The sequence below is a fragment of the Triturus cristatus genome, chromosome 5_2 (genome assembly GCF_964204655.1).
Source record: "Triturus cristatus chromosome 5_2, aTriCri1.1, whole genome shotgun sequence".
Taxonomy (NCBI): Eukaryota; Metazoa; Chordata; class Amphibia; order Caudata; family Salamandridae; genus Triturus; species Triturus cristatus.
The window spans coordinates 907,912,843-907,940,298 of NC_140588.1; the positions used below are offsets into that span (position 1 = coordinate 907,912,843).

The 27,456-nt window shown below is 46.3% G+C and overlaps 1 protein-coding gene across 4 annotated transcripts in view; it reads right to left on the reverse strand.

Annotated features, from left to right (window-relative positions):
* TMEM255A (transmembrane protein 255A) overlaps positions 1–27,456 on the reverse strand; it is a 280,465-nt gene that overhangs the window by 91,324 nt on the left and 161,685 nt on the right. For 2 of the 4 annotated variants that reach the window (XM_085608098.1, XM_085608097.1), the window contains exons 3-4: positions 23,336–23,398; positions 4,842–4,931 (exon numbers count right to left, since the gene is read on the reverse strand). In XM_085608098.1, the coding sequence (XP_085464224.1) occupies positions 4,842–4,931; positions 23,336–23,398 (153 nt within the window). The remainder of the gene's footprint in view (positions 1–4,841; positions 4,932–23,335; positions 23,399–27,456) is intronic. The other 2 variants (XM_085608100.1, XM_085608099.1) reach the window with 1 other exon arrangement.

Below are 27,456 nucleotides of genomic sequence, written 5' to 3' on the forward strand. Positions count from 1 at the left end.
CAAGGCCTTAATTTGCACTTACTAATAGAAAAATATACGAGGGCCAAGGAGGGGGCCATGTACTTGGGGTTCATGGACCTGTCGTCAGCTTTTGACCTTGTACACCGTTCCAAACTATGGAAAATTTTGCTTGATATAGGTTTGGACAGGGCCCTTGTTAGTCTTCTAGCAGACTTACATACCGATTTAATAGCTTCGGTTAGAGTCACCTCGGAGGGGCGTTGCACGAGCCATTTTAAATCAGAAAGGGGAGTTAGACAGGGGTGCATCCTGGCACCCCTCCTATTTACTGTCTACATAAATGCCCTGGAACCTTCCCTAAAAGAAGCAACCCTTGATATTCCACGTATAGGAGAACTTGGAATTCCAGTTCTTCTACACGCGGACGATGCGGTTTTGCTTTCACGTACTGGTATCGGTCTTCAACGCTTATTGGATGCCTTTGAGGACTTTATGGGTTCCTTGGACCTAAAGATTAATGTCAAAAAGTCTGAAATTATGATAACGGGCAAGGGCAAAAATAACAAGTTCTCAAAAACATTTACTTGTGGGAAACAAGAGCTCTGCAGAGTAGCCACTTTTCCCTATCTAGGGATAACTTTTGATGAGAGAGGCACCTGGGGTCCCCAGATAAAAAATAGAAACATCTCCCTTGCTAGATCATCTTCTGCACTCCAGAGTTTTACAAAAAAACTGGGAGCAAGGCCAATAGTAACGCTGCTAAAAATCTATAAAGCAAAATGTCTTGCTGTAGCTACATATGGAAGTGCTATCTGGGGTAACTGTTCTACGGAAAGTATACAGATCACCGAGAACAAATTTTTAAGATCTGTTCTCTCTGTGCCACAGTCCTCTTCAACATATATTGTTCACACTGAACTTGGCATAGGATATATCTCAGATCTGATTAAAGTGGCCCCTGTTCTGGCCTGGCTAAAGACCTGAATGAACCAAGAAATTCCCCTTAACCATATCATCCTAAAAGACTGTTTGCAGCTGGACAGAGTAAACAAAATACCGTGGTTAGTTTACATTAAGAACTGTCTTGTTAAGTTAGGGAGACCAGATCTCTTTTTTTCCCCGGCCTCAATAACTGCTAAAGACATTGTTCTGATTAACGGCATGATGGGAGAATTGCTAAGTCTGGAAAGGGAACAAGTAGAACTTGAGAAACCAACGGTGAGGACTAGCATTATTTTGAGCACTCATGCAGGCCCTGAACTATACTTAACCACCGTAAATCAACTTTATCATCGTTTTCTTTTAACTCGTTTTCGGTTTAATTTGATCCATTTAACCCTTGGTCACTTCCCAACCTGGTGTACCCCAGAAAATGCTATGCCGTGTAAGTGTGACAACTTTTCGACCCAGAACACACTGCACTTTTTGATGTTCTGTGATCACTACACGGCATTAAGAAGGAAATATTTGATCCCGATTCTAAAGGAGGCAGGGTTTATACAGGTTAAGCCAGCACTCCTGTTTCTACAGTTATTGCAGACCCCCAGGATTATGTTCCATGTTGCTAGTTTTCTAGTGGGGGCCGTTAGGATCAAGAAAAGGAAATTGTCCAATAATTTAACGAATATGGTTCTATAATGGCTGAATTTTATTATCGTCCATATGAAATGGTTACTCCTTGAAATTAATATATATACATGTAACATGCAAGTGATGTGAATAGATTGTTTTAATTAACTGACCTCTTTTTAATACATTTTAATAATTGAGTTTTTAGAAAGTATATATTTTTTTTGTATTCTTTCTGTGTAAATAGATATAGCTTGTAAATATATCATGATTTGACTTTGTTTTTAATTATGAATTGATGATTGTTTGAAATTGTATCGTTCCTATGTCTTTTTATGATATTAATTTATCGAAATAAAGTATTTTGACTGACTGACTGACTGACAAATCAGCATAAAACTATTCAAAAAAGCACATTTTCTTGGTATGTCGAGTCTCATGCATATCCGTCCAGGAGGGGGATAAAGAGGCTAAGGTCAAAAAGAGAGCCTTGCCCATTTTAGCACCCTTAGGGAAGACTTCACATTACTACAAGAAAAAATGCTGAACGGAATTACCCCAAACTTCACATGAAACTGGAACTTTACTCAGAGGAGCGCCTTTGCTTGGTTTGGCGTAAATCTGTTCAGCATTTTTTTGTGAAAGAAGAGCTACAAAAAGGCGCCAGAAGGGCTCTGAAGGGTTAAAATACGCTTGATCCATGGAGAATACTCCGATTCATTGCAAAAAATACACACTGGAAAAGGGAGCTATTATTCCTGTCATCCATTGAGCATTCATAAGTGTGCTCTAATTGGCCTAAAGATTCCACTCGCAGCTGCCATTCCCAAACTTGGTAGACAGAGCCCAGAACTTGGAAAAATAAAGAAAAATATTGGGGCAGAGGAGCACACTCTGACACCCAGGCTTATGTGGGGGGTTTGTCATGGTATTCTCAGTGGGTTGCATTCTGAATCACGCCCCCTACCCTCACCCCATATGCTCCTCCCCTCAGAATCCATGAATCCTAAAAAAAAGAGTGCCAATAAAATAGCAATCTGCGGCACCTTAGCTGTGCACGACCTGGGTTGGTTCAAATGTGGGAGTTGAGCACAAGCCAAAGGCTGGGTACAGAGGAGATTGGGTGCCCAGGATGGTTGGGCTCCCATTTTCCACAGCACACGGTTTATGGCCATGCACTGTGGAGAGTGGTGACTCAATGAGTGTTTGGTGAAGTTTATGGCAGTAGGTAAGACTAGTGGCCAATCCCAGCTGTGCTAGGCTGAAGCCCTCAAGCAGTGGGTGTTGACTGCTTTGGGAAGGTTGGGCATATGGCTTGCCAAAGGCAAGGATCTGTAGTCATGCGCTGCTGCACAAGGACAAATGTCAATTGCAGCTGGTGTTGACTGCCCCTGGAGGTTTATGCGGTAGGGAATGGCAGCATGGTGGGCTGGAAGCAGGACCTGGCCACAGGCCTGTCCCTGCGGCTATCCCATGCCACAGTAGAGGTTTGTTGGCCATAGCAGGTCGGCACACCAGAGCTTTCATGCTGGTTGGACACTGGATGTAGAGCGTCGTAAAAAAAACGAACATTCACCTCAAAGCACAGTTAAAATACAGCAATGGTTGTGAGTTAAAATAGCAACACTACTGTAATTCACCTGTTATGGATAGCTATTCACTTCATAATTTTCACAACAGCTCTGCAAACCGTAACTCACACACACCAAATACACTGCTTATGACCTCCCAATAGGTATAACCAATAAATAAACACAAAAAGTAGCACAATCTCTTTAAGTAACAACACTCACCAAACCCAATAAATATAACTATATTTGTACTTGTTTCATTGATAGTGGTGGTATTTAATCTCACCAATAAGATCCTTTGCAACTATATCTATATTCATTGGGGAGGTCATGAGCTTTGCGTTTGGTGTTTCATTCCTCCTTCTCTTTCAGCTACTAAGAGATTGCAGACATTATAGAGGCAGAAATGTACCTGCAATTGTACTCAGTGCTTCATACTCTGTGCTAGCACTTCTTTTCACGCCGTACCCTTTGTCGGAACTTGTACTAGCCGAATATTATGTTTGGTCACCTTCGAAGAAAATGTTTTTGCGTAAAGTCTTTTTTCTGCCAAATTCTGCTGGGGGAGCATTTTATTGCCAACAAATATAGAGTTAGCAGAACTCTGTTCAGCTGGAAGAGTAATTACAGCAGCACCATCTGGGCATTTTACCTGTTGTATCTCAATACGTTGCCTGAAGGCATGGGGCCTAAATACGACTTTGAAGGTGTGGCAGCGTGGCTGCCACACCACTGCATTGCTGCCAAACCGCCAAAGCCATGTGAACACCGCCCGCCAGGTTACGAGTTTCCTAGTGTCTGGCAGGCAGTGCTTTAGCGGTGCCCATTAAAAAGGAACCACAATGGGAGCACCAAAGGCTGGTCCTGCACGGCATAGCCTATGCAGTCCATGCTGTGCAGAAAAGAGGGCACATGCATCCCATGGCCCTGAGGACATAGGGGACCCTACATTTCCTCCCTGCCACAGTTTTCATGGCGGGTTAACCGCCATGAAAGCTGTAGTGGTGAGGAAACTCAGAACATGCCTGGCGGTGCCGCAGCATCGCCGCCAGAATATTACTGGGCTCGACTGCCATGCCACCGCTGATGGAGCATGGATCGCAGGCGGTTGAGACGGTCTTGTGGAGGTGGGACCAGTGCTGCAGTTTCCACCACTCCACTACGAGTATGGTGGTCCGTAGGACCGCCGTACTCTTAATCAGGCCCATAGTTCCTGTTTGCAGGGCTGAATCCTGGTTTAAAACCAAGCTATTAGGGTTTGTTATGCTTTAATGTTGGTGATTTAACATACCAAAAGTAGACATGTGACTAAAGACAGCCACCCTCACCAAATAAGTAGGGGTTCTCAGCTGGATCTTTAATAGAGGCAAACAACTACTCACAAACATTATGCAATTATAGAAAATCGAGTTGCTAGTTAAGGTAGGTGGCTACCCATATTAAGAAACAAACACAACCCATGTCAGGGTGAACCACTAAAGTCACTAAATTAACCTGAGTTCAACCCCCTGGTAACAGTGGCACAGAGCAGAAAATAGCAATGTGTAAAGTATTCATTCAGTACTAAAAAAAAGAGCGACCTTTTAGTCAATATGCTATATTTCATAACATGGCTCTATTTCATGGATCTCCGTGACTATTAAAATATGCAATAATGCAAGTTTGATCTTAGAATGATTTCTGCATTCGTGTCTATGTGCACCATTAGTTAGTAAAGTTTTAGATTTTTAGGTTACTTACAAGATGTTTTGAAGCAAAAACTCCATCAACAATGGCACAACAAAAGGCTGCAATAACACCAAAACTTATAAAAACAATCGATGCAACCAGCTGTGGAGAGAAAGAAAAGGTGTTCACTAATTAGACAGATGAAGGATGGTCATATCATAGCAATAATATTCAGTACAAAAATCAAGATTACTATATACTTTAGAAACCAGTAGGCCCTGTTCTGATACCGAGTTTCTTTGCACAGAGGTTCCTTTTATTGCACCAGATAAATAACGATACTGTCGGGTACTTTATTTATCATAAGTGTTAAATAGTACCTATCACAAGTTTTTGGGGAATAACATGCTGATTTTGTCGCTTACCTCACCAAAATCGACATGGTATGGTAAATACTGTACACTTTCCCCAGTTAAACTACAGCAGGTTTGACCGGATGAAATGTAACAAAGGGCGATATATGATACCTATCTTCTGAGGCGGAAGCCGGGAGAAACCCTTGCAATATTTTTAAAAATGTCATTGTGATATCGTGTTTTTACTTACTCAGCCCCTTCTCCCTGGGCACTTATTCATTCGTATTTCACGTGCTGGGCATCCCCGCGCAGGGGATCGTAGCGCTGCAGCGGGTCACAATTCTTCTTGCCGCCATTTCCCCAGAGCACACGGCCACGCCCACTACCGTCTGGCCACGCCCTTCCCGCACTGAAGGTTACTTAAGACGCGCTGACTACGAGCGCGAATCAGAGGATACCTATCTCCTGAGGCGGAAGCCGGGAGAAACGCTTGCAATATTTTTAAAAATTTGATTGTGATATCGTGTTTTTACTTGCTCAGCCCCTTCTCCCTGGGCACTTATTCATTCGTATTTCACGTGCTGGGCATCCCCGCGCAGCGGATCGTAGCGCTGCCGCGGGTCACAATTCTTCTTGCCGCCATTTCCCCAGAGCACACAGGCCACGCCCACTACCGTCTGGCCACGCCCCTCCCGCACTGAAGGTTACTTAAGACGCGCTGACTACGAGCGCGAACCAGAGGATACCTATCTCCTGAGGCGGAAGCCGGGAGAAACGCTTGCAATATTTTAAAAAATTTGATTGTGATATCGTGTTTTTACTTACTCAGCCCCTTCTCCCTGAGCACTTATTCATTCGTATTTCACGTGCTGGGCATCCCCGCGCAGCGGATCGTAGCGCTGGCGCGGGTCACAATTCTTCTTGCCGCCATTTCCCCAGAACACACAGGCCACGCCCACTACCGTCTGGCTACGCCCCTCCCGCACTGAAGGTTACTTAAGACGCGCTGACTACGAGCGCGAACCAGAGGATACCTATCTCCTGAGGCGGAAGCCGGGAGAAACGCTTGCAATATTTTTAAAAATTTGATTGTGATATCGTGTTTTTACTTACTCAGCCCCTTCTCCCTGGGCACTTATTCATTCGTATTTCATGTGCTGGGCATCCCCGCGCAGCGGATCGTAGCGCTGCCGCGGGTCACAATTCTTCTTGCCGCCATTTCCCCAGAGCACACAGGCCACCCCCACTACCGTCTGGCCACGCCCTTTCTGTCTCCTATAATTATGTGCATTCCTCGGACGCGCAGCGGACGAGCGCAGCGGGCGCGCCTAAGGCAAGCCCGTCTGCGCCCCTCCGCGCCAGGACGGGCCTAGGGACTAGGCAGAATGGTGAAAATTCCAGCTATACTCCCATGGAACTCCGCTCCCTACAACACTCTCGCCTCCCTAGCCTGGAACCCGCCACACGATCCTGCCTAATGGCCAATAACATTTGCCGCCCCCAGCCAGGCCAGGCCTCCCCTGACAAAACTCCCCCGGGCTCTCACTATACTAGCAAAATTTCGAGATCTAATGACCTTACGCTCCGCTGCCTATACTTGAACACACGATCTATGGTAAAACACCAATTGGATATTTTTCTACTCCTTAACTCAGATAGACCGGATATGCTACTCATCACTGAAACCTGGCTAACCCAAGACTCTTTACCGGATGTCCTAGCAGCTCTCCCGGCGGATTATTACATACTGTCAGTGAATAGAGAATCAGGAAAGCAAGGGGGTGGCGTTGCTGCCATCATCCACAAAGATCATAAGTTCACCACTTTACCTTCCCTGGACCTACCGGACACCGAAAATCTTCTAATCAAATCTGACACAGACAAGGGAACCATGGTACTGGCATTGATCTATCGACCTCCCAAGGTCATGCCCACCTTTCCGGTCTCCCTGAGCGAGCAATTGGCTGGCTTAGTTGTCAACTACGACAAGGTAATGCTGATCGGGGAAATAAACTACTGGTTTAACGACCCAGCGGCAGGGCCCCAGGCCATTGAACTCTCTGAGCTCCTTCTCCATCTGAATTTCTCTCAATCAGTCCTGGCCCCTACTAACGAAAAAGGAAACATTCTGGACCAGATTTGGTCTCATAATGTCCCGCTGTCTATCCCGACGGCAACCCCCTGCATTTGGTCAGATCACCATCTACTCCAATTTTCCTGCACTCTTCACGGCCATTCGAAGGCCCCCATTCCTGTCGGAGGGGTAGTAAGGAAATGGAGATCACTAAACAATCACGACTTTTTGTCTTCCCTGTCAAACTCAATCCCAGCACCCACATATGATATTAATCTTATGGAAAAAAATCTTACTGATTGGCTCTTGGCTGCCTGCAATGAGCATGTTCCGCTCTCCAAATTTTCTCTTGCTCGTCGCATGGATGCCCATAGGTGGTTCACGGCAGATTTAAAAAAACAAAAATTGGAATTGCGCCACTTTGAGAGGAAATGGAGATATGGGTACTTAGATGAGGACAGAGTGTCATATACGACTGCCCGTAGGAATTATAAGAACTCTATTCTAACTACTAAGGCAGCATTCTTCTCCGACAAAATTTTGAATGCACATAATAAATCTAGAGAAATTTTTAGGGTGGTGAACGATCTCTGCAATGATGTAAGAACCGCCCCCCCCCCCCAAGCCCCCACGCAAGAGCTTTGCAATCAGCTCAATAATTTCTTCATGGATAAGATAGCCACCATTAAAGAAAGCATCCCGGAAAGGCCTAGCATGGTGGCCACCAAGGACATCTGCAGAAATCCATCTGAATTCGAGGTTTTCCCCCCGATGGATCAATCTAGGTTAAGGGAACTGATGAATCGTGTGAAGTCCGGCTCACCTAATGATTGCTGCCCCCCATACGTCCTGAGGGACATCTATTCAGCCCTCCCGCTAGGCATACTCCCCCTCTTGAATGAGTCCCTAGCTCAGGGAATAGTCCCCATCTCGTTTAATAACGCAACACTGGTCCTGCTAATTAAAAAACCGGGTGCCGAACCGACTAATCTCTCTAACTACTGGCCCATATCCCTCCTCCCTTTTGGAGCAAAGATCCTGGAAGCCCACAGGGCTGGCTGCATCTCCAATTTCATCGAAACATCGGAGTATCTGGAGCCTAACCAAGCCGGTTTTCGCCAGGCGCACTCAACCGAAGCAGTGATCCTCGCAGTTCTGGACACAATGAGATCCAATGCCGACAGGGGTACACATCAGGCCTTGGTGCTTCTGGACCTGTCGGCAGCGTTCGACACGGTGGACCATACCATCTTATTACACCGTGCCGAACAAGCTGGTCTGCGAGGATCGGCCCTCGGTTGGGTGAAGTCATTCCTGAGCAACCGGACCCAGGCAGTTAAACTCGGGAACTTTACAGCGCCCAAATTATCTACCACCTGCGGTGTCCCGCAAGGTTCGTCATTGTCTCCCCTTCTATTTAACCTATATCTCAAACCCCTTTTACATTCCTTAAAAAACAGGAGGGTTACAATTTATAACTATGCTGACGACCTGCAGCTAATTTTCCCACTGGACTCAACTGACTCCGCCGTGGAATTCCAGGCAACCATGTTACACATCCAACGGTGGATGGAGTTGAATCATTTAAAACTGAATCCCGGGAAGACCGAGCTGGTACTCCCGGGCAAAAGCTCGATTAGCTGGGGCCCTCATTTCTGGACGTCAACAATGGGATCCCCTCCTTCCCCCTCTTCCTCGGTGAAAAGCCTCGGGATTACCATTAACTCTGATCTCTCCGTGAATAGCCAGGTAGGAGCGGTGATCTCGTCCAGCTTCCATCAATTGCGCAAAATCAGAAAAATTGCTCATCTACTCACTCATTCTGCCCTCATTCATGTGGTACTCGCCTTGGTCCTGTCCCGATTAGACTTTTTCTAATTCTATTTATTTACCTCCTCCTGTTCTTGTTTAAACGCTTGCAAACTGTGCAAAATCAAGCGGCCAGATTAATCTTCAAGAACCGTGGTGGGAGTTCGGCGAAACCATTGCTGGCCACTCTTCACTGGCTACCCATAGCCCAACGGGTAATATTTAAAGTAGGATGCTTGGCCTTTAAGGCTCTTCACGGGAAAAGTCCCATGTTCATTAACAACCTAATAATCAAACATGTGCCTACCCGCAATCTTCGTTCTGCTCATCAGTCCCTTCTCACTTTACCCTCCTTCAAACGGAAGCGTCAAGGCGGGTGTCGATTTGCTTTTCTTGCCCCAAAGGTGTGGAATTCTTTCCCCCTGTCGCTCAGGAAATGTACCAATCCTATGGAGTTCCGGGGAGCCTTGAAGACCTGGCTATTCAAGCAAGCTTCGGGATAGGTTAACTGTTTTTAATTCTTTCCTCACTATCAGCGCCATGAAACCTCTGGGTGCCCGTGCGCTTAATAAATTCAGAATAACATAACATAACATATTAAATTTCCCCTGTAATTACTGGAGAAGATAAAAAACACCCAACTCATAATTTCGACCCCTGCGCAAACAGGGGTTTATGCATGGGTCAGAAAATACTGACCCACTCGTAATCAGGGCCTCAAGAAAATTAAGTATCTATCATTTATGGGTATTGTAGATGTATATTGTACTTTTACCAAATAACTACCCAGAAATAAAAATATTTTAGAAAAAAAAATACATAAAGAAAAACATATTTAAGTGAACACGTATTGTTATGTTGTAGTAAAGCAGTGGATAGGGGCTCAGGGAGACAATTTGCAAGGTGTGATACCCGGCCAGTCTACAAGGGGTCACCAGAGCATGTGTTCAACTGGGAATAGTAAAATATTGACTGAGGCAAAAACACGTACAGCGAATAACTCTCAAAATGGTGGGCAGCATGTTAGATGGTATCTCTATGGATTATAAGGGGCCAATGAACAGAGAAAATCATGGTGATGCGCATAGGCCCCTTCATGAGGTGAGTGGCCTGTCAGTGACATTAAGCGACCTCTAAACAGATATGCTGAGACTGCCTGAGTTTCCTTTACACAGCAAGAGCCAGAAGACGCTGCGGGAACTGTGTAAGCTGCCCCTGCTGGTGGGTCCACACCAGAGGAAAAAGACTGGGGCAAGTGAGTGCCATCCTGAAAGATACTGGATTTCACTTTTTGCTGTTGGAGGGGCTACTAAGCTCCCTCCTAATGGATATGGACTGGGCATAACTGCAGTGTAAACTAGGAAAACAAGACATGGAGCATTTGAGACGCCTGGACTGATGGGACACAAAACAGAGTCCTATCTCTGTGGCAGACCCAGTCAAAAGCACACCTGGCCAGAGAGGGTAACCATCTGAAAGACATGGCAGGTCCAAAGGGCAAAGAGAAACCTTTGGTAAAGGAGATGCTGACTTGCCAGAGCCAAGCCAAGGGAGACTCCAAGAAAAGGCTTAAGGAAGAAGGTGAAGTAAGCAAATACACACCACCAAGTGCTGTAGAAAGGGTAGCTAGGTCCTTAATAAAGGCCTAAAAGAGTGGTTTTCCTCACTGAGGGGGTGAGCCTCAAATAGGACATGCAGGAGGACAAGAAAACGGTAAGTGACCTAGTAGAGCCTGTCTTCTCCTAAGATAAGTCTCCAGACAACAGGTCGATGAACCAGGAATACTTGCGCCTAAGGGTAGTCATCCTCACAGAACAAAACGTTATTTTCCAGTAGAAATCTTAGAACTCGGAAAATCATTCTAGGTAGAACAATGTGAGAATTAGGGGAGTTCTGAAAGGATTGGAGGGGAACTACATTCAAAGTTACATTCACAAGTTCATTGTTATGGGCGATTTTAACCTTACGTGGGACTCGGGAGTTGACACCACACATGCTCACAGGTCTACCACAGGGAGCTTCCCTAGGTCTTGATGCGGTTGCTTAGGGAGTTGGGGCTCCTAGACATATGGCGTACTCTACACCGAAAGGACTTTATTTTATTTTTTTTCACGAACACTCACTGAAACAACTCACATCTGGACTATGTGTTTATGTATAATGCTTTGGCCCAGGTCCCCCCAGACCCCCTTCCCTAAATATCGCCGCTGGTTCTTTCCTGGCTCACTCGTTTGAGATAAGCTCCTATGAGATGATCTATGGAAAACTATTAAAGAATATTTCCAGGTGAACAACCCACACAACACCACTCCCTCCAGTAATTGGGACACCTTTAAGGCAGTGGTGTGGGGCCAGTGCATTGCACAGAACTTGTCACTAAATAAACAAAGGGCCGAGGAGAGATTGACTCTAGAAACCATGTTCATACCATAGAACAGTTACACAAGAGTCTGACTCTTCCCCACCAAAGAAAGGTACCTGCCCGCAGAGGGAAGCTTAATGCTATCTATACCAATCAGGCAGAACTCACTCTCCTACGTCTCCAATGCACAACCTACGAACAGGGTAACAAAGTGGGCCCCCATTTCGCACGGCAACTGAGGGTTAAAAGGGAGAAAGAATATATAAGGGATAGTAGTTGAGAAATAGGACTCGTTGCATCTTCAGACACTGAGAAGGCACATATTTTTGGCCATTTCCATAAGACCCTTTATATGGCAGAGAGGACGGACAAGCAGACCCAGCTGGACTAGTTAGGCGAAGTAGACTTACGTCGGGTGACAGAAGCGCAAAACGAATTACTAGGGAGTCCGATTATGGAGGAGGAGGTTCACAAGGCGATAACGGGTCTGAAATTACATAAATCACCTGGGCCCATTGGGCTGACAGCCCAATTTTATAGGACATTTAGCCCTGACCTTATCCCTCACTTGGTGGGCCTTTTTAATTACATGGCCAAATCAGTAGTTGTCACTCCATCTATGAGTGAGGCAGTTATTTCCGTCCTAACAAAACAGAGCAAAGATCCCATGGCTTGTGTCTCCAATCGCCCCAAAGCACTTTTGAAACCTTGATGCTAAATTGTACTTGAAAATATTTGATACCAGATTGGATGATTTACTTCCAGATTTGATCCATCCGGAACAATCTGGATTTTTCAAGGGTAGACAGACATACAATAATATACAGAGAGTAGTCTGGTCGAGAAAGCTACTAAAAAGTTGATACCAAGAGTCTTATTGGCACTTGATGCCAAGAAGGCTTTTGACCGGGTGACTAATCCTTTTTCTCCATACCCTGTGAAGCTTTGGCTTTTTTTGATCAGTTAATTACCATGATTGCGGCCAATTACGCGATGTCCAGAGCCAGCTTATTGATGAAAGGGGTGAGCTCTGAGCTCTTTCAATTAGGGAGAGGGACGAGACAAAGGTGCCCCCTGTCACCCTTATTATTTGCTTTAAGCATTGAACCACTGGCAGCCAACATACGCTTGACTCCTCATGTTCAAGGCATTACTTTTGAGTTCCACAGAGCACACAAAAAACGGATTATATGCGGATGACGTTCTATTGTCTCTGACCTTTCCTCAAAGCTCCCTGGAGGTTCTCCTAGTGGATTGAAATCGATTTGAATGGGTGGGGTGGGTCTGTCCCAACTTAACAAAATCCTTATTACTCAACCTAACCTTGCCCACATCGGATATAGAAACGATCGGGACAGCTATGCCTTTCCAATGGGCTAGGAAAGATATTATGTACTTGGGTATTAAGATAACTCCCAACCTTTCAGATCTATTTTGCGCCAACTAGCCACCATTATTGCAACAATTGAAGACTGATTTCAAAAGATGTGCACCCATGTATCTCTCTGGGCTCTGGAGAATCCATGCTGTTAAAATGTCGGCCTTACCCAAGTTGCTATACCTATTTCAGAGGCTCCCTATAGGATTTGATCATGGGTTCTTCCCGGCCTTGCTATCCTTGGTGATAAGCTTTATTTGGCAAAATAACAGGGCATGTCTTCCATACAAATTTTTACTCCTACCTAAAGATTCAGGGTCTAGGCCTGCCAGACTTCAATCTTTCTTACAAGGCTGCCCAGTCAAGGGTGATCCCTGAATGGTCTGCACGGGAGTCAGACAAACACTGGCTCCACATGGACAGAGTGGTGGTGGAGATGTATATATGGGATTTGTTGTGAAAGATTAAAGTGGAATGCCTCCTAACATCTTCCTTCGCATACCCACGTGGGCCACCCTTAAAGTATGAAATGAAGTGAACAGGTCAGCTGCATGGACTACCTTCCCTTCCCTTTTTACTCCGTTGCATTACAATCGGACATTCTCCCGAGCATTACAACCGGCTTGGAGGATGGGAGGCTGTATTACTATATCCAACATATTCCATAACTGGGATATTCTGACCATTGAGCATTGCCAACGGGATTTCCAACTCCCACTAACAGAACACTTTCACTATAATAAATTAAAACATTGGCTGCTTCAACCAGAGGTGCGGGCGGTGGCCACTAGAGGTCTCACCCTTATTGTGCAATTTGTGATTTGTGCTTGAAGGGTGTGGCTCTAAGAGGTGTATCTCCTTTCTCTATGCACTCTTATTAGACACTATGCTCACCCCTCGGCCACGTCATATGGAGCTCTTGGAACGGATTCTAAGTAACCCCATTCTAGTGGCAAGCTGGTCTAAACTATGAGGGATATGCCCCGGTTCAACCCCTCAATGGGTATGAGGGAGGCACACTACAAACTACTATTGAATTAGTAACCTTATCCCACCACACTTTAAGAAAAATTCACTCACACGTCTGACCTATGTTGGAGAGGGTGTGGAATGTTACGCGATTTAAGACATATCTGGTGGGACTGCCCGACTGTTCGCCCTTTTTGGTCTGGATCTTAGACCAGCTTAAAGAAATGTTGGGGTACCCGATCCCTAGCGACCCAGGCTTTGCACTCTAAGGGTTGAGAGATGACTGTCTAAAACGCTAAACTTTCGGGGATCGGTAGGTGATGTGGGTTTGTTTGGGTGCTGCGAAGATGGTGGCTGCATGGAAATGTAAAGAGGCAGTCTCACGGGCACATTGGTATGTGAGGCTGGGGCAGGCAGTCACGATGGGGTGCAGAGTGGACATTTTATCCGACACCTATAAAAACTTTGAATATGTCTGAGGTCCCTTGGTGGACAACCTCTATACAGGCCTACCACTGTGTGCCTGTCCTACCCGAACGAGGGCTCTGCATCTCTTTCAGTTTTAAACAGGTAACATCCCTTATGGCCTAGGGGGGGACGTGGTTCCGGGCCTCAGTGTCATCATGCTCCTTGTATGTTTCATTTGGGGGAGATGAAGAGCCTTCTGTATTGTTAAGGATGTCCCCATGTACTGTTAATTAGTTAATGGGTTATGGTTTGAAGGGGAAGGGTATACGGGCTAAAGGGGTTGTCATACCTGTTTGTTCACCGTGCGGACAATTTGCATGATGGTGGAAACTGGTCAATTCCACTCAATGTAAAAGCTTTATACCTAAATGGCTGTCTGGTTATGTGAAGGAATTGTACTATGGGTCTTATTGCACTGTGTTCCTGCTTAGAAAATAATAAAGACAGTTTTGAAAAACAAAAAAAGTTATATTCAGAGATCTTTCTGGTCCACTCTGGAACTGGGAGGTTGGGAAAAAGTGGTGATGGTTAGAACACAGAGAACGGGACCCTCAGACCAACACTCAAACCTACCTCCAAAACACGGTGCATCATTTACAACTAAAGCAAGCAATTATTGCCACAGAAAGAAAGAGGGAGTACTGGACATGTACCTAGCCCTATCGGCTAATGCTGCTGGCTAATTACACACCTACAGATGGGAGAACCTCTTCAAGCTTACATTCCAATGGCAAAGACAACTGTTTTTGCCTAAACAAAGAAAATTGCACTTAGATGATAAATAGGGCAAGTATATAGTGACCACGAAGGATCAATGATCCTTTCCCAGTGACAGGTGGCATAAAGGGTCAGGAGGGAAAATTGCAAAACCAAAAATAGAAACTGTAGCCAGGAAAGGGGAGGATCAAGTGATTAAGCAGTGATCAAGCAGATACAGAAAGTTAGGCTCCCTGCAACAGAGGCAGATAGGGCCACTTGATCCCCAGCAGAAGATAGAAAGTGAGAGATTAGACAGGCTTCTTCAAGCATTCACTCTGGCTTACTTTTTACCAGACGATTTGTAAGAGGGAACATTAGTGGAGGGAGGGCAGTATGTGGACAGGGTACTTATTCGACTGGTCATTAGTTAGTCCTGTAAGGGTTGACAGGTTCATTATAACCAGTTCTTTTCTAGACCTACAGCTATTTATTGTGTATTAATTATTGTGTGGGAATGTAGCTCGATTGGAAGCAATTAAGGCAATGATGAGTGTGACCATACTGTGGCCGGTACTTACCTTGCATTCATCGCTTCCATGAGAGACTTTGTCCGAGTGGCTGGTGGGGAACTAGTAGGGGGTAGTAGATATAACCTTCTGCCAACTAATGGATAGGAAGGTCAATTTTATCTCCTTTAATGTGAGGGGTATAAATTGTCCATCCAAGAGAGTGACGTCCTCCATCTGCTTTCCAAAGGAGACCAAAATGCTTCAGAGGTTGTGATACAAACTGACATAGCTTGTGCCTCATATGGTGCATGCTACACAGGACTCCAAGGTGGATAAAGAAGAATGCTCATTGGTCCTGAATGGATAGCTTAAAGGTAGGGTGGTGTTGGCACCCATGGTACATGTCCTGAATCATGACTGGATCAACACTATGAAATATTATATAATTTGCCCCCAAGCCGCTTATAGTATGGAGGAACTTGAATCTGGTGATGGGTGATATTAGGGACAAATCAGCACATCTGGAATTTGGTATGGAAGGGTCATAAGGGTAGCAGTAGCTTACAGACACAAGGGTTTACTAGAATCTTGGAGAACTCTCCATCCTACTGAAGTGAGCGTCTTGCACTATTTAGTATCAAATAAGACGAAGTCCAAACAAGACCTGCTCCTGCTGAATCAGAAATTAGGCTCCTCTCTGGAGAAGGCAATACACAGGGCTATGCCACTGTCTATCACTTTCTGGTGATTTGCATGTTTAATTGGGCCAGAGGGTGAAGAAAGGGAGAGAACCTGTAGGTCTGTATGTATGTTGTACTTATATAGGGCAAACCTACGCAAATGTCAGTGCAGTCCTGTACAGACTATGAGACAGTTTTATTAAGCTTGTGCATCGGAGAGTATTCACTTTTATGAAACAGCCCTGATGCTAAGTCCCATGTAGGGATGGATTTACAAAGCCATACAAATCAAGATTGGCATGTTTTTTATGTGGGATTTTAACCCAAAAATAACGCATGGAAGCATATAGCACTATCTCGTGTTACTTTGTGTCAGGGAGGCGTTACATGGGTGCAGCAGCATGGGCGTTGCATGCATCCAACCATATTGACACAAACCTGTGTTTACCAAAGACAGTAAACATGGGTCTGTGCCAAAATGGTGAACCTGCTCGAGGCTACTGTAATGAGGAGAAATGTCTTTATTTCTCTCCGTTACTGCTGCTTTGGATATATGCTGCAATGGACCATACAAAGAGGAAAAAGCCTCAAAGAATAGTTTTTGTGCAGGAAAGTTGCCCTTCCTGCATAAAAACGATTGTGACCTCAATGTAAACACAGTGCAGGCACCAAGCGTGAAGAACTGTGCCCCATCCTAGTAGATATAGCGCATTTCTGCTCTCTCCCTTTGACGAAACGCAGCACAGCAACTTCACGAAGTTGCCTCAAAGTTTAGAAAATCTGGGCCTATGTTTACCGTGTTGCAAGGTTGAATGTTGGGCTCCTCAAGGACTGGGTATTCAGGGTAGTGGCGGAAAATGAAATTAAAGAGTTTTTAATATTCATTAATAACGGGTTGAAGCTTTGACGCTGTTTGGGACTCACTTAAGTCAGAGGAAATCTTATTGTAGTGGCTGCTTGACTAAAAGTGATTAGAGAAAGGATTCTCTCAAAGCCTCAAGCAGAATCGAAACTAGCTAGAGAGCCTGGAGCATACAATACCTTCTTGAGATAGTTAAGATTCTCTATATTTGCCACGCTTTGTTCAAGCCACCCGAGAGCAGTGACATATTAGATGTTCTTCAAATACTAACTTCCTGTGTGTAGAGTTGCGCTCTAGTGTTTCCCCGTCACGTGATGGCGGGGAGCGCGGGCGCCATTTTGTGCATTTAGAACGCCAGCCGAGTTACAGGCTGGAAGGTTTCCCGGTGCTCTCCTCAGCCGAATAAATCTTCTTCAACAAAGCATACGGTGTCTGCCTCTTTGTCCCCGTGCCCACCTCTACAAATTGGCGACGAGGCTGGGAGGGGGCCGGACACTCGAAATCGACCCCAAGGCGGCACACAAGCGAGGGGACGCCCGACCTTGAGGAGAGTGCGGCAGCGGAGCCGCAAATTACTCAGCACACAGCGGGGAGCTGAGATTACCGTGCACAGTCAGGTGAGCCCGCTAGCCTGGAGACAGCCGGCCGGCCCCGTCCCTGCAAATAAGAGCGCAGAGCAGTGCTGTGTGGGAAGTGCACTCCACTGAGGAACAGTTAGCGACATGCATGCACAGAGAGGGACCTGGCACACATAAAAGGCGCAGAAATAGCCCTGTAGAACGCTGCCCGGACCAACAGAGACTGACTAGCAGGTGTAAGAGGTGCACTTGAGAGCACCACGCAAGAAGAGCACAGCCCCAGCCAGCCACATCCAGGGCACCATAGACCCAGCGGTGCCGCCCCAGCGCTCCAAGCGAACCAAGCTACCACAGGATACCTGATCCTGGTGCACCAAGGACAAGGCCGCCTGGGCGAGGACCTCACGTCCCAGGCAGGGGCAACTAGCCAGCACGAGCAAAGTGCACCGGGAAGCCCTCCACCCAGGACGGATGAGGCACCACCATGGAGGCAAGCCGCCATGTGCGCACAAACCTTCTCCCTCACAAACCCAGTTCCCTTTCTGCCGAAACCAGGGGAGCCGGCGATGAAATCGGAGGATTGGAAGGAGTACTTCCTGAACTATCTATCGGTGCTGGAGGACGAAGGGGACGAAGTTTTCCCAAGCAAGAGGACAAAAAAAGATCCTGCTACACAATCTGGGACCAGAAGGCATCAGAGTATACATGAACCTAGTGAAGAAGACCAGACCTCCAGACGATGACGACGTGTTCCAACACGCCAAAGAAGACCTGGACAGCCTCTATCAGCCGGTGGTGTGCACCGCAATAGACCGCTTCAATTCAAAGGAAACAGAGCGCAGGGGAGTCAGTAGATGACTACGTGGCAGCACTGAAGAGATTGGCGGTCACCTGCAAATTCGGAGGACTTCATGATGACTTCATCCGGGACCAGATCATCATGCACACAGTGAACACGTCCATACAAGAGAAGTTATGGGTCAGCAGCGGCGCCACTCTCAAAGAGATAGTATCCATGGTCAAGAAGGCGGAGCTCTCCAAGCGGTGTGCGGAAGAAGCCAAAAAGGACAATGCCATTAAAGACACAGTGAGCAAGGTGACAGACGCCACCCCCCAAGAGCGGAAGCCGGCGTTCACAGGGAGCACTAGGCAGCCCAAGAAACACACACCCAGAGCAGCAGCTAACCCGAGGCCCCAAGGGGAGGACAAGAACAGTTGTTACAGGTGCGGCAGCGGGACACACCCGGCCAACGACAAAAGATGTCCAGCTTTCAGAGCCAAGTGCCTCTACTGCGGGATCATGGGACACTTCAAGAAAGTCTGTAGACGCAAGCCCCGGAAAACGTCATTGAAGTATGTGACGCAGGACTCAGAAACAGAAGAAGGAGGGGGCGAAGATGATGACGACAGCGTGCTGTGCATAGACGACCAAGTCTTAGGCATAGACTGCTCCCGGACATGTAAGCCGTTGTGCAAACTTTCCGTAGGGGGGATTCTAGTGTCAGTGGTTGCCGACTCAGGATCCCCATACACCATCATACAACGCAGCTTTGGGACCGAGACTTCGCACAAGTAGTAGGCACACACCTGCTACCCCCGGACATCCATCCTGTCACAGGGGAACCTATCCCCATGGTGGGATTCCGTCCACTAATGTTTGAATTCAAAGGCCGCACGGCTGAAGGGAAGCTATACATGGCAGAGAAGGGACCATCAGTGTTGGGATCGGTCGATCAGGGAGACTTGGCGATTCAATTAAACCCTGGTGGCGCGACACAAGTACTAATGACGGATCCTGCATGCACGTACGAAGCCAACAAGTGGAAGTCAGACTTTCCGGCAGTCTTCGGAGGCACCATCGGCAAGCTGACGAAGTTTACCCACAAGATATGCCTCAAGGAGGGAGCCAAACCGGTGAACCATAAAATGCGGAACATCCCCTTTGATTGTAGAGACGCTGTACAACAAGAATTGCAACGCTTGGAAGATAATGGAGTGATCAAGCCCATAGGGAGCGCAGAATGGCTAGTGCCTCTGGTCGTAGCCAGGAAGCCTAACGGAAAGGTGCGCCTATGCATAGACTTGCGGGAGCTCAACAAAAACATCATAATAGATAAGTTCCCGTTACCTTGGATAAATGAGATGCTGGCTCAGACGAAGGGCATCAAATGGTTCTCTACCATAGACCTGACCTTGGCATACCACCAGATAGCGCTACACCCCACGTGCAAGAAACTCACCTCGTTCATCACGCCATTCGGGTGCTACCAGTTCCGGCGGATGCCATTCGGTATGGCATCCACCGCGGCGGTGTTCCAGAAGTTGATGTATAAACTTTTCAAAGACACGGAAGGGGTGCAGTATTTCCAGGACGACATCCTGATCATGGGGAGAACCAAAGCAGATCACGACGCCAAGCTCTCCACTGTACTACCCTTTCTGGCGCGTAACGGCCTCACCGCAGAATGGGACAAGTGCAAGTTCGGGGTAACCTCAGTGACGTACCTGGGTCATGTGATAAGTGATAAAGGAGTTGCTCCAAAGCAGGCTAACGTGAAAGCAATCAAGGATGCACCCACACCCAGAAGCAAAGAAGATGTCCATTCCTTCCTAGGAATGGCAGAATTCGATAGCAAGTTCGTTCCTCACTTTGGCACCAAAACGCACCACATGCGTCAGCTACTGAAGGAGAAGACAACTTTCGCATGGTCGGACCCATCCCAGGAAGAATTCCTACAAAACAAAGACGACATCTGCAAGGCTGTGCCTCTACACAGATTTGACCAAGGGGCACTATCAGTCCTCACCACGGACGCGAGCGACAGAGGGTTGGGGGCAGTACTCATGCAGAAATCAGCAGAAAGCGAGTGGGCAACGATCAGCTTTGCGTCTCGATCCCTGGCTCCAAACGAAGCGAAGTTCAGTGTGATAGAGAAAGAAATGCTAGCGGCGATCTGGACAATGGCAAGATTCCGCCAATTGCTGTAGGGCTCTAGATTCCTGCCCGAACTGACCATAAGCCATTAGTAAAGGTGTTCACATCCAGTGGACATGCAAGTGCAACTCCACGCATAGCGAAAATGACGCTATGGTTGCTGGACTACGTGTATGATGTCGAATACATCCCGGGGCCAAGAACAAAGTCGCTGACTACTTCAGCAGAGCAACTGCGATGGAAGACGCACCCAAGCCAATGTAGGAGAACGACTACACCATAGCATTCGCGGAGCACCAGGAGGCAGTCATAAGTGCACAGGAGTGGAGAACGGCGTATGACAACAACGCATGCCTCACAGCAGTGAAACGGTTCATAGTCAGAGGGTGGCCAGAGAAGAAGCACCTAGACGCAGAACATCGGAGATTCTACGAAGTCTGAGAGGAGTTATCAGTAGGGGACAAAGATGTATTCCTACTATGTTGAGACAAAGTAGTCCCTCCGGAACAATTGATAATGCGCCTACTCACGATTCTGCACGAGGGACATTTGGACATAGTGAAAACTAAGCAGAGAGTCAAACAAGCTTACTGGTGGCCCGCGTTGGACAACCAGGTGGAGAGGCATGTCAGAGAATGCACGCAGTGCAGCAATGCGGACAAGACACAGACTACACTGCGACCTCCTTTAGGGAAGTTCACCAATCCAGCCAATCCATGGGACGAATTGGCGGTGGACATCCTGGGCCAGATCCTAGACGCGCAGTGCGTACCCAAGTATGCCATCGTGCTCGTAGACCGGTATTCTAAGTGGCCAGAAATTGAGTTATGTGAGACAGCGGACACTGACACTATACTGGCGTTCCTCACCTTCACATTTCTGAGAGAGGGAATTCCAAGAGTCATAACATGCGACAATGGACCCCAATTTACGTCCGACAAGTGGAATGCGTTCATGGAACGGAATGGCATTCAGACAAAACACACCCCAGTGTATCACCCGGCCGGGAATGGGCTAGCCGAAAGATTTAACAGAGTCATCATGGGGTCAGTACAGGCAGCCATCAACGCGGAGAAGAACTGGGAGACAGAATTAAAATGTACAGTATGGGCTTACCGCATCACTTCCACCAAGACAGGGTATAGCCCATTCAAGATATTGAGGGGCAGTGACCCATTTACCAGAGACAATGTGGCGTGGAAACAACCGACAGTGCAGAGCAAATGGTCTCCTGCCGTGGTGTGCAGCAACTTAAAAAAAGCGCAAAGGATATACACGGACCACTACAATTAGCGGCACAATGTCAAAGAAACGTCACTGGAAAGAGGAGAATGGGGCAGAGTGAAGCTTACTCAAATGAGGAGGAAAGGTGACAGCAATTTAGTACGCCCCTGCAGGTTCGAGAAATTTACATGAGATCTGCTCTCTTAAGTGACGGAAAGATATGGTCCAAACACAAAATGTCCAAGTGCAACAAAGTGTTGAAGTGGGCCAAGACGGGAAAAGAACGACGACTGGAATCCGGATGATGAGGAACATATGGCAGACACAGGTGTACCAATGAGTAGCACCATGAGCACAAATGCTGAAGAGACGAACACCACCAGAACACAGAGGAATCGAGAAGACACAGAAGGACAGGTACAGCAGGAGAATCAAGGAGCGGGGACTGGGGACACGGGGGGGGCAAACGCCGAAGACACCTAACAAGGCCCCACCCAGTGGTAGCAGAGACGGTAGGACAAGCACTCCATTGAAACACACCCTTACAGGCAGAGCGGTTGTCCTGCCGGAAAGGTATCGTGAGTACAACATGAAAGTTTAACTACCTACCAGTGTGAACGTCCAACCCATTATACCTTCGGTTGTTATATTGTGGTATTGCTAAAGGGGGAGATATGTAGAGTTGCGCTCTAGTGTTTCCCCGTCACGTGATGGAGGGGAATGCTGGCAGCGTGGGCGCCATTTTGTGCATTTAGATCGCCAGCCGAGTTACAGGCTGGAAGGTTTCCCGGCGCTCTCCTCAGCCGAATAAATCTTCTTCAACAAAGCATACGGTGTCCGCCTCTTTGTCCCGTGTGCCCACCTCTACACTGTATGCCCCAATGGAGCGATTGTTTTTTCCTGATCCGCACAGTATAGGCCTCTGCTGGGCAGGTGACAAAAACAAAGATGAGTCCCAATCTGAACCGAAGGAGCAGGCAGTGCTGTCTTAACGCATGGGCACCTGGGCCAGTGGCCCGGGGGCCCCACGTGCACAGGGGCCCCATGCAGACCAGAATTTAACACTAATTTTCCCTTAAACATTTTTATTCCTGTGAGTGGTTGTGTAGGCAGGGCCCAGTGCACTGCTTTGCCCGCGGGCCTATAAAGCTGTTAAGACGCCCATAGGAGCAGGTGCTCCTGGGGGCCTTAACAAACGTGGCTAAATGTGCATAGGGACATGTGGGCTCTGTGATTGGTAATATGAAAAAACCATGGAGCTCGATCTGCATGCTAGTCAGTAATAACAATTCAACTTTTATATTTAACTGTAAGTAAATTCAGTGAATGCAGAAGCAGGTTATGGTGGACTGTAACTGGTGGCATGGCTGTAATATAACTTTCGACATTTTAGAGTTTCGCACAATAAATGGAGAAAAGTAAAGATGGTCAGATTTTTAACTGACCTCAGTTTTGCTTAAGCGGGACACCATATAAAGTGAAATATACCCATGCAGCTAAAGGTAATATTAAAGCTTAAGAAATAGAACCAATGGGTGATGAGTATGGAAATGTGAATACAAAAAATGAAATACTTTGTAAAATCTGAAAACTGGGAGACGAATCGCAACCATACATTTTTATATTTGTTTTGTTACATTTTATTACATCAAAACAAACTCACCATTTGTCTTTTATTCTCTATTAAATTTGCTCCAATTATTCCAAGAAAAGACCCGAAACCAAGCTGCAAAACAAACCTAGGCATGAGATGTCTACATCAACATTTCAATACAGGTAACTAGGTCCACATTAAAACGTTGCTAAATTGTGAATTTACATTTCGTGCGAAAAATTATTTTCATAAAGTTGCTTTTAAAGTGCTTCTCTCATCGAATACTTTTGAAGTCGTTTGTGACGTTTTAGGTAAAAAAGAGATACCTGGCAACAGGGGCCAAGGCAGGGGGCTAATGTGGTGGCCACAGGGGAGGGGGCAAGGGACTAAAGTGGTGGCCACAGGGGAGGGGTCAAGGGACAATGGGGTGGCCACAGGGGAGGGGGCCAGGGACTATGGGGGTGGCCACAGGGAAGGGGTCAGGGGACTAAAGGGGTGTGTGGTTAATAGGGGGTGAGATAATGGGTTTTTGTGAATGCCCGCAGAGCAGGTTGGGTGTGTTCCGTAAAGAGGGCAGCAAATTATGTTAGGGAAAGAAATGTATATATAAATGCATACGAGAGTGGAAGCGAGAAAACAAATTGTATTTACAATAACATAAATTTGTATAAGAATCAGCTGCAATAGGATGACAGCCCATTCTCAGGTGTAGTGAGTCTTGTGGCATATGGTAGGGGATATTATTGCCTACATCCTGACGCGGGGCAAGGCAAGGGATTCCTCACGCCTGGGGGTACTAGGAATAATTGCAGTCCAAATGATTATTTTCCCTATGTGGCACCTGCACCTCCTGAAAAAAGGGGAATTCCGGGTAATCCCTTGTTACCTCGCGTGGATATACAGAACAAACAGGGAGCTCTCATTTTGGAAAAGTGTTCATTTGCATTACAATTGTGCCAGGCTATCCAGGGGTAGAGGAGGTCTCACCCTTAGACCCCACTGCATTTCCTAAACAAGTTGCACATTTGAAGCTGGCCAGTGGAGAAATCCCTGGGGAGATCCCCCGCCCTCCAGCCCCCTGGGGGCAGACAGTGGTCACTGCCAGCTATAAGCTCAATAAAGCCACCGCCAACCCAGCACTATCCTTCCACCCAGCCAGGTCATTCCCGAATCAGATGGAGAACGCCGCCACCCAGAGCTGTGGGGCAGGGGGTTGGCAGCCCCGCGGCAGTGGCTGGTATAATACCACATGCTTGGTGCTCTCCCCACCTCTACATTATAATGGCAGGCTGAGTGATGGGAGGATGGTGGATAGAATCTACCACCTCTCTCCTCTCCTAACTTTTAAGTTATGTAAAGTTTTGGGCCAGGCCAGCTCACTTATTTTGCTGCTGCTCCAGGCAAAGTGAAATCTTTCACACTTGTGTCATTCTCCGCCCTCTGTCCAATGAGATATATTTTAATGTAGTTGGTTAACAAGACAGACAATAAATAATGAGATTGAGATCTAACAGATCTCAATATGTTCAACAACTAAAACTGTGAAAAATTAAGTACATTAATAGCACCAAAACTCAAAAATAGACAAAAGCAATACAGACCCAATATGATATCCAAAGGCAGATACAAGACATTTTTCTTGAAAAACTGCACAAAATGCATACAGTTTGAAACACAATATCAATTGGAAAATTGTGTAGAAATGCATTTTTTTTTTAAAAAAAGGAAAAAAGTGGAATTAAAAAATGTTGACACACAGTAGGCGTTTTAGGTCTGGCTACAGACAGCATCACTGTGATAATACATCATATTATTCTTTAAAACTACAATACTCCGATGAGAACTACAGAGATAGAGTGGCCACTTCCAGCTATTGGCTTTCATGTGCTTCTCATGGTTTGGCAGCTCCTAAATGACAAGTTAATCAAGGCCAGGACTTTTTGCATTTCCTCACTTATGTTCTCATTAGATTTTAACACTGGGGCACCTAGTAGTACTTTTGGTAGAAAAGAACCATTGTGTAGGGGAGAGGCGCGCGGCGGTGGCGGCAAGATGGCCGCCACATGAGGAGCTCTGAGACACCGAGCTACGCTCTCACACGAAGGAACCTTTTCCCCACAGCGCTGCCGTACGGAAAGGAGGTGTCCGTGCATCGGAAACTGACGGGTCTACTGAGGCAAGTTTTCCGATCGAAGACATGGTCTGTTAGACCCTTTTTCCTCTTCATTATGCCTCGCCTTAGTGCCTCCACATAACGCGGCCACCATTTTGTGCATTCCTACCACGGAATCACGTACATCGCTATACAGCCTTTTCTCCTGTGACTTTGCTCGTACTTCTCACAATTGCTTTATCTCTAACATCTATCACGTTATGGAAGGATCAGTTTATGGATGTTACTATATATTTTGTATTTTCGTTCATGACCAAGATTTTTCTTCAAATTATAATGGCAGCACTTCTGTCAAGGTGCAACCGTTTTTGTGAGGTGCTAGGCTATTTTTGAATTGGTCACAGTAAGACCTCTTGCCTCAGGATATGTTCGCATGGTTTCTTGCAGCATTCTACAAACGCGCACAGTCTTGACCTGACAAAATACTGTCTGCAGCTAGGGGTCATTGCTTGATACCTGTGTTTCATATTGGTTGCGCACTTGCTGGTTGCTCCACTCTGCTGTATCCTTTTTTGGTTGATATGCAGTATCGTGCTGTCTCTAGCTAGCAGTCCAAATTACTACAGCATCTGTTCAGGCCGCTGGCTCTGTGCTTTTTGGCATTTATCTTTCACAGACTGTATTAAATACGATTTTGGACTTTTCTCCTTGCCTTCAGAAGTTGTGTCCTTTGTTCTGCTTCACACGACCTCTCACCATGGAGCATATGCATTCTAATAAACCGCTTGGGCCCTCAGGGGCTTCTTCTGGAGGTCGTAAAGACTCAGCGGCCAGCACCAGTAAGCGCCCCAAGAAAGATCCTTCTTCTCCATCCAAGTCACCTCTTCCTCTCACATTAAAGGACATCATGGATGAACTGAGCCTCATTCGTCCCTTTATGATGGATACCACCGCTACTCTCCAAAGAATTGAGGAGAAATGGTCTGGCCTTGATTCAAGACTTTCAGATGTTGAGCAAAAAATAAGCGACGCACAGGATGTAGCTGCCAGAGTTGATAGTCTCAACAAAGAAATTATTCAACTTAATAAGACCACAGAGGGTTTAGAAAATCGCAATAGTTGTAATACCCTGCGCATCTATGGAATTCCAGAAGGTTCAGACATGATTTCTTTCTTGAAAACTCAAGTCCTGCAGATCGTTGGTCTCCCAAAGGCTATGGATTTTAATATCCAAAGGGCACACAGATTAGGGCCTCAGAATGCATCTTCACCAACTAAACCAAGAGACATTATTGCCTACTTTCTGCTATATTCTGACCTCATGGCCATCCTTAGTGCTGCCAAACAGCACAAGCAAATGTTTTGGTCTGGTCACAAAGTTTTTTTCAGTCAAGATGTATCTAAACCAACAGCCAACCGGCGTAAAGAATTCCTCGACCTCAGACCAGCTTTGAGATCCATGAACGCACTTTATGGTCTTATACTTCCTTGCTTTTTCAAAGTGACTTACAAGGACAAAACACTTTCTTTTGATGACCCAGCTGACCTTTGGAAGTTCATTCATACTCATAGAGGAGAACTTATGGAACTGAGAAAACACTAATTGTCATGTTATTTGTTCTCTCTCCTGTTCCTTAGGTTTTTTGTATGTCGCATGTAAACCTTAATAGCTCTCTTGTTAGTTCTCTCTTATGTCTTCTAGGTCCTCCTTGTGCAGATTTGTTGCTGAAGATTTACACCCACGTCACCCATTTGTCTGTAATGTACGATTCAGTCCGTTGCCTTGTTCCCTAATGTTTGATAAGTTCCCTTCCTCCCGTTTTCATTCATTTACTTTTTTGTCTTTGGAGTTTTTCCTCCTCTTCTCTATCTTGTTATTGTATGGTAGACTTCTTTCCTCTCTGTGTTTCTCTTTGTGGGGTGGCTGTCTTGGTTTTTGCCGCCCCCCCTCCCTCATTAATTTTCCTCGTGTTTTTGACCGATATGGCTAAAGCCATCTGGCTTTTCGTCATCTCTTCTTTCCTAGCTTTTTCTGGGCGACTGTGCTCCCCTCTTCTTCTTCTTTTCTTCTTCTCCT